Source organism: Martes martes (assembly GCF_963455335.1).
Source record: "Martes martes genome assembly, chromosome: 7".
Taxonomy (NCBI): domain Eukaryota; kingdom Metazoa; phylum Chordata; class Mammalia; order Carnivora; family Mustelidae; genus Martes; species Martes martes.
In genome coordinates, this window is record NC_137894.1 from 35,579,214 (window position 1) to 35,592,557 (window position 13,344).

General features: G+C 37.7%; 1 protein-coding gene across 1 annotated transcript in view; it reads left to right on the forward strand.

The window, feature by feature from the left end:
• UNC13C (unc-13 homolog C) overlaps positions 1–13,344 on the forward strand; it is a gene marked incomplete at both ends in the record, with an annotated part of 558,183 nt that overhangs the window by 276,439 nt on the left and 268,400 nt on the right. The window contains one exon of the mRNA XM_080807399.1: positions 3,622–3,778. Within this exon, the coding sequence (XP_080663525.1) occupies positions 3,622–3,778 (157 nt within the window). The remainder of the gene's footprint in view (positions 1–3,621; positions 3,779–13,344) is intronic.

Consider the following 13,344-nt stretch of genomic DNA (forward strand, 5'->3'; position numbering starts at 1 on the left):
GTGGCTGATGTCGAAGAGGTTACTGCCTATGTTCTCCTCTAGGATTTTGATAGATTCCTGCCTCACGTTGAGGTCTTTCATCCATTTTGAGTTTATCTTTGTGTATGGTGTGAGAGAATTGTCTAGTTTCATTCTTCTATACATAGCTGTCCAATTTTCCCAGATGCAACCATCAGAAAGGATGAATACCCAACTTTTGTATCAACATGGATGGGACTGGAGGAGATTATGCTGAGTGAAATAAATCAAGCAGAGAAAGTCGATTATCATATGGTTTCACTTATTTGTGGAGCATAAGGAATAACATGGAGGGCATTAGGAAAAGGAAAGAAAAAGTGAATTTGGGGAAATTGGAGGGGGAGATGAACCATGAGAGACTGTGGACTCTGAGAAACAAACTGAGGGTTTTGGAAGGGAGAGGGATGGGAGGATGGGTGAGCCTGGTGGTGGATATTAAGGAGGGCACATATTGCATGGAGCACTGGGTGTGGTGCATAAGTAATTAATCTTGGAACACTGAAAAAAATAAAATTAAATTAAGATATTAAAAAATATATATTTATTGGACCAAATTCTAGGGACACTAAACTCTTTACTCTTCTGTAAATCCATTATGTGAATTTTAATCCTCAAGACCTTGACTCAGACATTTCCCTCTGATGTCTCCTCTGTGGACTTACCACCAGTGGGCTCCAGTCAGGCTTTGAACCTGCGTCTTCCATCTTTGGGCCTCCAGACTTCCTCTACCCAGTGGATACCTCTGTAATAGCATGAAAACTTTTACATAATTCTATAATAGCACTTTCTCTTGCATTGAAAAACTAGTATTTAATGTGTGTCCTCTTATTAGGGTATACATATTTTATTCCAGGAGCATGTTTTAAACAACTTTAGATTCCTGTCATGAAAAATATTTCCAGAAAGATCAGAAATATGTAGTTACTGAAGAGAGAGGACACTGGCCAGATGCCTTTAATTAAAACAAACAAACAAAAAAAATGAAAGGTTAAAGAATAAAAAAATAATACAGTCAATTCTAATTCTATTTCTAATCAGTTCTAATAGGAGAAAGTATTATAATCCTACCATTTAGCTATAAATTGAATTATTTTTTGATGAAAACTTTAAAGTATGAAAACCAGTGTATTTTTTACTGCTTTTCTGATTTTATGAGTATGTATTAACATAATGATAAGTACATAGCAAAGATTGTGTTATACCAGGTAACTCAAAATTACATCTCTCAAAGCCCCCAAAGCCACAATTTTGTAGGGCATTTTCATCATTAAAACATTAAAACATTCATCATTAAAACACTAAGTTTACCAACTCAAAGTGTAAAAGAGGCAAAGCTTGCTTATTTATCTCCCCATATTATGCTCATTTTCCCTCTCAGATGGCTTATAAGCAATGAACATTGTTCAATAATTGTGTCATCTTCCTTATAAGGCTTTCAGTTTCACCTACAGAATTCACACTAGAAGCGCCTTCAGAATATTTATTATGTTTGTCCATTATTTCTGCTTAAAGTCCCTGCTAAACTGTTACTGATCTCATGGGCACCAAAAATCAGAAGGTGGCAGCTACCAGATTTAAATACTAGGTAACACTCGGCTGCATCAGGGAGACATGGTGCCTTTTTTTTTTTTTTTAAGATTTTATTTATTTATTTGACAGACAGAGATCATAAGTAGGCAGAGAAGTAGGCAGAGAAAGAGGAGGAAGCAGGCTTCCTGCTGAGCAGAGAGCCCGATGCGGGCTCAATTAATTCCAGGACCCTGGGATCATGACCTGAGCCTAAGGCAGAGGCTTTAACCCACTGAGCCAGCCAGGCGCCCCGATGCCTTTTTTTTTTTTTTTAAACCAAAAGCAAGATTGTTCATCCTGGAGACCTCCAGTATCCCTTTAAATATATACAGCATGTTCAGGATAATAAACTTCTTGTCTTTGAGTTTCTTACCAATTTATTTTGACAACTGATGTTTCTATAACTCTTGTTCCCCCTAGGTATGTATATTTTCCTTGTGTCATCCCCCATACCATTACATTTAGGTCTTGCACATTCCATGACTCTTAACCTCTAACTTGTGTCTAACAAATTTTATTATTGTGAATTGCCCCCCCCAAAAAAAAGATACATAGTGTTAACAGATTTTGCTCTCTGTTTTTAATATCTTTATATTATTTGTGATATTCTTAACAGATATAATTAATTTAGTGTATAATAAAGTCAAAGTAGGTATCATTTACCTAAAGGAAGCAATCAATGATAATGTATTTCTAGGGTTAAATAGCAAAACATCATGCAACTCCCACGGCAGGCTTCGTTACTCGTAATCCTCAAAGATCCGTGTTTAAAACTTAAACCTATTTTTATCAGCTAGTATTGCGACAAGCTGTGTGAGTGACATAGCTAAAATCTAAGAGAAGCCACCATTTCCAGGACCATTATCCATTTCTTTTGAGGTGTCATTCAGGGCATTTACTTATGTTTGTTCATTCTGTGATTGAGTTTAGTAATATAGAATTCAGAGATGCCTAAGTGAAGGAAAAATTACTGACATAGGAGAACAAAATAGCATGAAATCGCACACTGAAAATTTCTTTCCTCCGTATTTTATCTTCTCACTTTTATCATAAGCTGTGCTTTCAATTTTCAACTCTTTTGTTATAGTTCAAATGAAACAGGTTTTCTTGAGAGAAGTAACAGAACTGAACACTGGATGCTTCTGATGTCTGTGAATGATACTATTATTTAAGGTTTAAAAGAAATGGTCTTTAAGCATTGAGCTGGCATATTCAATCTGTCCTCACTATTCATCCATTTGCCTTATTAAATCCTGGTTGCAGCAAAATGCCAGGAAAGCAGAACTGCTTCTGGAAGGTATTCTAATGACAAAATTCTAGAAACTGGACTCAAGTCAGATGTTAAGTTCACTTGTTCAGTAGGCTTGCAAAGAAAGAAGAGTCTCGGGGCACCTGGGTGGCTCAGTGGGTTAAAGCCTCTGCTTTCTGCTCAGATCATGATCCTAGGGTCCTGGGATCGAGCCCCGCATCTGGTTCTCTGCTCAACAGTGAGCCTCCTTCCTCCCTCTCTCTCTGCCTGCCTCTCTGCCTACTTGTGATCTCTCTCTGTCAAATAAGTAAATAAGATCTTAAAAAAAAAAAAAAAAAAAAAGAAATAAAGGAGAGCCTCTTGGTTCATCAGTGTGATAGGAATACAAGAACGAAAGGGCATTCTGGTTGAAATAGAGCATTTTGGGAACTGAAGTAAGTGACGGCTTAGTTGCTGGAGAAGGGGAGACTCCCGTGGAATTGCTTTCCATCAGTGCTGGATCCCATTGGAAATTGCACTTTGGATGTGTACACACAACACTCCCACAGCTGAATTATGCACTCATCCCTGGGACAAATCAGATTCTAATTAAGCCACCTCCCATTTATGAATGAGACATTTTTAAAAGCTGAAATTGCTTTCTCTTTCATGTAGTGGAGATTGTAGGAGTTTTTGCTCTTTTTCATAGATGTAGTTAAGGAATTAATCACTGGCATTAGAGGGTGTGCTATTACATGAATTAATTGGTTAGTGTTTTAAGAGTGCTTAATGTTTTTGTCTTGTAGGCACTTTTCATGTCTGTCTTCTAAATACATGTGCCCTGGCGTCCCTGCTGTCATGAGCACCTTGTTGGCGAATATAAATGCTTTCTATGCTCACACAACAGTTTCAACAAACGTGCAAGTTTCTGCCTCAGATCGATTTGCTGCTACCAACTTTGGTGTAAGTACTTTTGGATTTTCAGATTCCTACTAACTTATGGGAGTTACATTTTCAACAGACTTTGGATTCCAGATATTCTTGGAATCTCACTGCAGGAGGCACTTCTTAGGGAATATCTTACATTATAATGGGCGACAGCTAAAAGTTCATGGGAAACATACCCTGTAAAATAAGTTGGGTCGTCAGTAGGCATCTTCATGGAATGAAGTCACCCTATCTGGAATGACCTTTTCCAATGAGGACACATAAATTTTCTGAAAGAGTACTGGGACTTTATAGGACTTTCTCCATATATGCAAAGTTAGGATTCACCCTTTCAGATGCTCCCTGGTAAAAGTGAGTTTGGTTGACTTCTCTCGAGACTATTAGCCTCCATTTATACCTCTGATTGGTTTTTACTGTTATTGATAGATAGTAGCACATCGAAGTAAAACATAGTAGGTGTTTAAAGAGTGTTAAGAACTATCTGTACCCCATGAAGACTGTCCACCTGAAGTAGTCACAGGCATCAAAGATGCATTGGAAAGGAGGAATGAAGGTATCTCCAGGAAACTCAAGGATTTAGCGGTTATAACTGTCACTGGAACTCATTCTCCATAAGCCTGGTTAAATGGAAATTGACAAGCCTGGAAACAGGATATAATTTATAGTAAGTGCAGTAACATGGTACAGACCTAAACTAAGACAAAATTAGTGAAGATGGAGGAAAAGGGACAAATTACAGAGCTATTCATGGCATAGAATCAACAGTACTTGGTGTCTTTGGGGATGAAGACAGGGAAGGAAAGGGAAAGATGTCTGGAGAGAAAGCTGTCTTCACTTACCCAGTTCTGACTAGGGCACGTACATGGTTGGCAGGAGCTCTGTTCAACAACCCTATGAAACAAGTATTTTTACTTTCATGTGTGTGTATACATGAAACTAAGATCCGTTGTAGAAAAATGATTTTCATGACAACATAGTTATTTTTTCCACTGTACTTCAGAATTGGTTCACTGAATAGATTTTTGTTATTATGTTGGTAGGAATTAAATTTTGGGGTATGTGTCATAGAGTGGAAACAAATGAGACTCAGCAAATAAAAGTGTGTGAAGTCAGTAGGGGGAAATGTGCTGCTGTGTGTACAGTTTTTCTGTCCTTTTTATCTGAAAGAAAATACATATGAGGCATGTGAGATGAGTTGGAATGAATCAAAGGAAAAAGTAATTGTTATTTAATGACAAACCAAATTAAGTACTAGTAGATGAAAATACTATCTGGGTTAGGAGTCATGGGATTTGAGTTTGTGTTCAAATTTAGCAAGCCAAGCCGTCGTTCTAGCCTGAATTTCTCAATCTGCTCAATGAAGATAACAACTACCTTTCTAATGTGTTTCTCAAATTGAAGATGAAAGCAAATGAGGTAAAATATGATAATCCAGTTTGTAAATGTTGAAAATGCTCTATAGATATCAGGTGTGAGGATTTCATCTCTCCTGCTCTACCTACAGTATAAAGAGCATACCATCAGCTACTTCTGTTAGACACATTGAGTCTTGTAAGAGCTAGGACCAAAGAACCTTCCCTGACCAACTCAACAAAATACTATTATAACCGATAACAGATCATCAGAATGGTTTTGTTATAAAAACCTCATCTTGATAATAAGATTGTCTTGAGATTTTACCTGTAACATAAAGCACACAGTGTTATGAAATTGTTTTGCTTTTAATATTCTGCCTGGGCACCTTGTAGAGAATAAGCCAGCATTGTGGAACACTGAGCCTTTGTAGCTCTGAAAAAGAAGACATGTCTATATGATTAATATCTGTCATAAAAGCTACCTGGAGGAAAATGAGAGAACTTCCTGCTGACCCAAAGAAGAAAAACCAAATTGATTTCACTACTTTTCAGTGACAACATGATTATAAAAAACTTTATTTTACAAATCAAATAACTTATTGTAGAAGAGGACCAAAAAACTTTTTATCCTCAAGCTACATTTTGATAAACTGATGATTTGGTATATAAATGTGAGTGTATTTTTCTCTGCCTATTGAAAATAATGCCACTTGCTCCGTCAGAGATATCTAAGTATAATGTCTCCCACCTCCAATTTATGGCCAAAGGTTCTTGTTTACCTGAATTCTGAATCTGATCTGTTTCTTCTGATTTAAGAACACCATTATATTGGTCCTTCTTCATCCTTCTCAAAGGTATAACCCAGACATTTTGAGTATCTAAGTAATAAGCCAGTGGAAAAAGCTTTTCTTTTTTTTTTAAATAGGATAATGCCTTTATATATTTTTTTAAGATTTTATTTATTTATTTGACAGACAGAGATCATAAGTAGGCAGAGAGGCAGGCAGAGAGAGAGGGGGAAGCAGGCTCCCTGCTGAGCAGAGAGCCCGATGCGGGGTCTTGATCCCAGGACCCTGGGACCATGACCTGAGCCAAAGGCAGAGGCTTTAACCCACTGAGCCACCCAGGCGCCCCAACTTTCTTACTTATGAGGATTGTAAACAAACACATATTTAAGAAAAGAAAACCATCACTGTTACAATTCAGACATTTCAGACATGCGTGCAATCGTTCTTTCTAGTCATGTTTTGGATAAAAAATGTTCAAGACTTGGATGTGAAGAAGAGGAACAAGAAAACTTCGTTGAGGAAAATGATTAGAAAAATTGGATGAAAATGATAATAAACAATGTCATATTATGACAGGCAAGGGGAAACTATTTTGAGAAAAGGAATCTGTATAAGACTGTCAATTGTTGTAAAAACTTCAAGTAAGATGGGGAAAGAAATGACCCCTTTAAATTTGGGAAATAGGAGGTAATTATCTAGTGAAGCAGTTGACATTGAAGCCTAATTTCTTTGTGTTCTTCCGTGAATGGCATTGATGAATAGTTATGCAAATTAGGTTCATTTATTCACTAAAATCACCAAAAATCATGTTTTTAAAGAAAAGTTCATAAAATTGAGCACTGTCCATGATATGATAAATGAAAACAAAATTAATTCTGTAAACAATCTAATTCCAACGTTGGAAACAACACACACAACTGGTTTAGAAATAAGACTGGAAGGAAATGTGCCAAAATGCCAGTGATACAGCCACCTGGTGGGATGACAGTTAATATTTTGTTGTTTTGCTTTGTAGTCATCTTTATATTGGCATTGTAAAACTTACCTATATTTATATTAATTTTATAATAAACTTGAATGAAAGGGTGAATATGACAGAGGAAACAGACTGTTTTGTTAATGAACTGGAATGAAAAGGGAAAGATTGGTCAAGGGAAGATTTTGTCATGAAAAAGATTTTATTTTTACTGGCTGGTTGGGTAAGGATTTTTTTTTTTTAATTTAATAGGGTAAATTGAAACGTGTTTATAGGTTATCAGGAAAGGAACAAGTTGTGACAGTGAAGTTGCAGATTTATCAGATGGAGAACTTGTGATGCGGTGACATTGCAGAAGAGAAAGAAGAGTAGGTAGTTGAGAGGACAAAAGGAGGGACATTCTTTGGAATGAGAAAGGACAAGTTCCTTTCTGAAATTTCAGGAATAATCTAAGTATCCTTGTAGACAACTGTGCCCTTTTGATACTGGAGTGAAAAGTTGGGTTTTCATACCCCATTAATGTAATTTTCTCTGTGGTTGTCTGCAGGAACAGGAAATGCTCACCTATAAGACAGGGGCTCTGATACAGATGCAGGAGGGGAAGGAGGTTATGAGGGGTTTAGATAAGTTATCAGAGGGAATAGAAAGGGGAATGCTTCAGGGCCATGTCAGAGGAATTCCTAGAAAAGTTGAAGGTCTCATTTGATGTTGAGAAGCATAAATCACATTGTCACAACAATGCATGTGCTGTGAGATTTTCTCAGAATTTTGCAGCATTCTGTTGCTCATGTAACAGACACAGCAGAAGATTAGATTGACTCCAGATGGAAATTTTGTAGAAAAGAGGCAATGGAAGGGTGAGTGAATGAGTACATAGATTTCACCATGGGGTCTGGGTTTGAGAAGTTGCACCATGAGAGACAGAGACAAAACATTTATGTAGGAACATAATACATTTCAGTTAAAATTTCAAAGGGACAGTCTTGGGTCCAAGATGTAGCTCTGGAAGTAGATTGTTGAAAATTGAGTATAAGACCATTATAATTTAGTTAAACCTGCTCACAGGCCATGACCGCTGAATTTTCAGGAATACTGCAAGCTAGTTGCTGAACATAACAGTCCTTGAAACCAGAAGTACTGAGAATACTAACATCATGGAAATTGGCAAATGTTAAAAATCAAGGCATTTTTCTTTTGAAGAGATGATTTAATAGCACACCATTGATTGTAAAGCTTGGAGTCAGGAAGATTAAAGAAATATTTTGGATAAAACATCCCTGTGGGTGTGGAAAACACCATGGGTAGATCAAGGGTTGGAAAGGAAGAAAACCCCATGAGTTGGGGTTCAATATCTCAACTTTAAAGAAAAGTCTTTAGAAAATTTATTTAGTGAGTTATCTTAAAATACAAATAATGAATTATTAGTAAAATTGGTATTTATCTGGTTCATTTTTTCTAACATATATATCCTCTTTGACCCAGCCAGTGTTGGGCAAAAATAAATAAGCAAATGCTAATAAATATTTCTTTGCCATTACATCTGTTCTTCTATTTGTCCACTTGTTCATTTGATATGTATTCATGTGATACCTCATGTAAGGCACTACAGCAGGTAATAAAGGGACTGAAAAATAAAAGGTGACTTCTAATCTCTGAAATTAATGGAGTAGTTGCATCACCGTATGTAGTGACAACCATAAGTCACTCCCAAAATATGATTAGTGTCAAAGGAGGTTATATTAACAAATTTGCTTTGAGATTTAAGAGGAACGAGTGACTGATTCTTTTCAGGGGCTCATGAAAGTTTGACAAAAGGAACAGGGCTTTTAGGGATGAGTAGTATTTCCCAAGCTCCAAGAAGTAGTAGGGAAACTACTTAGGTCTGGAAAGACATTTGAGTAACATCAAGAGTAAAGATACAAAATAAATTCAGTGTGTGTGGAAGGTAGCCTGCCTACTGAGTAGAGCAAATAGAATAAAAAATGGTAGTAGGAGAAGAAGCTGTACAACTGGGTTGATAATAGATTGTTGAGGGCCTCTTAAGCCTACTGAGATATTTGGACATTATTCTTGAAGCTTAGGGTGTAATCTGATAGAACCTTTGATTTAGAAATTTAACTCTGTAGAAGAGATGTTGTAGAGGGGAGAGAGAGAACGTGTATCAGACACAGTTCAGGTGTAGTAATAGAAACCATCCTAGGAATTTTAAGTAGAAAGAGATTTGGCACAGGGGATTGGATGCTTATAATATCATAGGAAGTCCTAGCGGAAGATTCTCGTATAATAATCCTCAAAATATCACAGTGCAAGTGATTTGCAAGAGAAGTTGTGATCTTACTTAAAGTCAGGAAGGTGAGGAATCAAAAGGTGGCTTCTGTTAATGCAGCTATCTTTTTGAAACCACAAACCTAGTGACTAGAGACTGGGAAATGCATGTCTCTAGGACTTGACTTAGCAGCAGAAGTAAACCAAGAAGCAGGAGGTGGGCCTCCATCTCCTCCTGTCTACTTTACAAATGTAGAGTGCACATGCGTCTAGAAGGCAGAAACTAACATAATTGCGTACACTTGCAAAGGAGTTTGGCAAATATGGTGCTGAGTTTTCCAGTCTCAGAACTCCAGAAAGTCACACTGAAGAGAGGAGGAATGATTAAACCAGCTCCGGTATTGAATATAGGAGGACAAGATGGAAATTAGTGATAGGGCTGATGTGCGCAAAGGTGGATCTAAGTTTTGTGCTGCCTAAACCTTATGTAATTTGATGAGACTCTTTTTCAGAAGAATACACATTGTCAATAGAAAAGTAATAAAATAAAATTATTCGTTTCTAATAAAAAATGAATCCCGATGAATTTTAAGTTACTATAGTGGGATACCACAAACATTACAAATTCCAGAAAAACAACATGATATTTTCATTAACTTCCTGATACATCTCTTTAAAATTTTTTCTAGAGTTTTCGAGGGCAAATTCTTTGATCACTTCTTCATATAATGAAAATCCTGCAATATAATTTTTTATTGAAAAAAAGATAATGCAGTCTTTACAAGAGTTGATCAAACTTTTTTTTTTTTAGTTGATCAAACATTTTTATTTGATGTTTTAGGAAAGTTTCTATTAACTTCAAAATTCATTGATATAACGATGCACATTTTATTGACTTCCATCAAGTTTGGGAAAACATTTATTATGTTTCTTTCATATGTGATATCAAAGCAAAAATTGTGCCTGAGAGAGTTAAACAGGCAATGAAAATAATCTGAGGCTATTTATTGCCCTAGTGGAAGAGGCTAGGGCTCCCTCTGAACTTAGCTATACTAAAACAAAAGATAGAGTTTTTAAGAGCTGGAATAAGCTGGAGAAAAAAATACCTGGAAATTTGATCAGTGGCATGTGTCCAGCTCATTAACTTATTCTTGGGTGTGCAAGTGTCTTTTTCTGTGATGAGGCTGTTTGTGTTGGCTACTTGGTACCCACCAAAATTAGTCTCCTACCCTCCCCACAGAGGCTGGGAGTTGCAGATACTATCCCTTAGCTAGAGGATTTTGAAAAGATTTACATTTCAAAGGAGCAGAGAAAGAATTTACAATTGTAAGTTTTTTAGAGAGAATGCTCTAAAAAAGAGAGAGAGACAGAGCTCAGGGCCTAGAGTCAGGAAGAAACCTGTCTAAAGTGTAGTCAGACTAAGGGAGAGGTTGGGGCTTTCTGGGTCCGTGAAGAGCACCGTCTCAGGGCTTTCCCAGTGCCTATGAAGTGACTCCTTAAATACTCTTTGAATCGATCACATTTATTAGTCTGTCACTGATGCCATCATGTAGTGACATTTTATAATTTTATGGTATCTGTTGATAGCAGTATTAATCTCAAATCAGTAAGAAATATAAGCCTATTTTCCATATGTTTCCATGACTAACTAAAGTATCAAAAAATATCAAAATAGGTTATGTATAATTTCTATTTGAAATGTCCTGTTCTTCTTCTCTTTTTTTAATTTATTTCTTTTTATTTCTTTTCAGCATAACAGTATTCATTGTTTTTTCACCACACCCAGTGCTCCATGCAATCCATGCCCTCCCTAATACCCACCACTTGGTTCCCCCAACCTCCCACCCCCCGCCCCTTCAAAACCCTCAGGTTGTTTTTCAGAGTCCATAGTCTCTCATGGTTCACCTCCCCTTCCAATTTCCCTCAACTCCCTTCTCCTCTCCATCTCCCCATGTCCTCCATGTTATTTGTTATGCTCCACAAATAAGTGAAACCATATGATACTTGACTCTCTCTGCTTGACTTATTTCACGTTCTTCTTAAAGAATTACTGCTTTTGATATGATCTGGAAAAAAAAAAAAAAGTTCTTCCAATTAGCTGGTCCACGTCAGAATACTTCTTATCCTATTTTTTCCAAAGTTTATGGAAACCTGAGATCATGTGAACACCTAGCTAGGGTTCTTCTCAGGGAAGCTGAAGTCAGTGAGGGCCCCCAACACTGAAGCAGCATCAGTTTCAAGTGAAATCCACCCCTGCTTCTGGACTGAGATACTGAGAAACAAAGAAATGGAAGAGAGAAGCTGAGGTTAATGCAGAGGTGTTTGCACACCTTCCTTATGAAGACTTTCCCTTCTACAGTTCCCAGGATCCCAGGGCAACATGTTGACATTTCGTGCTGATTTGAATGCACTTGTGGGGTAACAGTGCCTTCCCCCCTACTCAAAATCCCTCCTGTCCTCTTGGGCCAAAATCAGCCCACCAGCTGGTTTCATATGGAGATAAGAATAATTTCCACATTTTAAAGGGTTAAAAAATATCAAAAGAAGACTATCATTTTACAACACATGAGATTTACATGAAGTTCAAATTTCACTGTCCAAGAAACACAACTTTATGGGAGACCAACCATGCCCCTTAGTTTATATATGGTCTCTGGGAGCTACTATGTTACAGTGGCAGAGTTTAACAGTTGCGACAGGCAACAAAGCTGAAAACATTTACTACCTGGCTCTTTCCAGACAGTTTTTTGACCCCTGGCCTAGAGTTATTTTTATTTTTACTTTTTTAAAGATTTTTAAATTCATTTTATTTATTTGAAAACAAGAGACAGAGGTAGAGAGCACAGGCGGGGAGCAGCAGACTGCCCCCTGAGCAAGGAGCCTGATGTGGGACTCGATCTCAGGATCCCAGGATTATGACCTGGGCCAAAGGCACATGCTTAACTGAGTAAGCCGCCCAGGCATCCCTAAAGTTATTCTTATCAACTAACGAATCATAAGTTTTTGATAACTGATAGCAGTGTTTTGATTAATGTGGTCACTACCAAATCCCAGGCCTGTGTAGACCTTCCCCGGCAGGAAAAACAGGACGACAGGATGGTTTTAGATGTTGTGGGCATGCCCCTCGGGAGAATCATTTCTTAATCACCCAGTCTTTTGTTATTCCTCCAGTCACACCATGCAGGAAATAGGCCTCCTCAGTTCTTGCAAAGGCAATCTCTACTTAAATCGAAAAATGATAAATAAAATTAAATTTCAAGCTGTCCTGCTGTTTAAAGAAGCTCTATGAAAATTCAATCAGGAGCATACTTTTAATTTCCCATCATCTGATGTTGTCTGGGATTTAGAGACGACAAGCCTGGCAGTTTTCTCCGCATTTCTGTGTTCCTTGAATGTAAAATTTCCAGCTGGGCACGGAAGACTTGGGTAAGACCACATGTGTGATCTGTATCAGTCACCGTTCTGTTTGGCCGCATGAAACAAACTGAACTAAACAGACTTAATAAGATTTTTTCCCCCACGGAACCCAAGTTCAAAGGTAGTAAGGAATTCAGGGCTAGTGTAGCGGCTCAGGATTGTCATTTTTTGGAAGGGTGGGCAGACAGGGCTAAGGGGAGGATGGAGGGTTCTCAGCTTCCTGCTCTACCAGGCCTAATCTCTCGTTTAACTTTTCATCTGGCGGTCCCACAACGGTTTTGCCTTCTTGTGTCTAGTCTGAGTTTCATGTGGGGGAAGGAAAGAAACCCACGGCAGATAGAGAAAAGCCCGATAAAGAATTATATAGCAGACACCAATATGATAGTGTTTGCCACATCTTCTAGAATCTTTTAAAATAATAGTTCATTGGCAACATGCTAGCTGAGTCCATCCTGTTTAATAAACTCTATGTATCTCATTAGCCAAAATCCTACCGCATGGCCATTGCTAGAGGAAAAGAGGTCTGGGAAGGTAGGTGTTTCATAATGGACACATATGACTTATAATGTCATGAGGTTCTCTTAGTAAGGAAGAATGAAAAAATGGATATCAAGCAGACAACCAGAACAGTCAGTCCCAGTGGAAGTAGGAGGCACAATGATTTGGGCATTAGCACGGATGACTAGAGTCATGTCACCTGTCCTGATGATTTGTACCACCCACAGAGGTCAGATAAAGCATCCCAAGGCATGACATGAACACGTTAACTTTTACAATCAT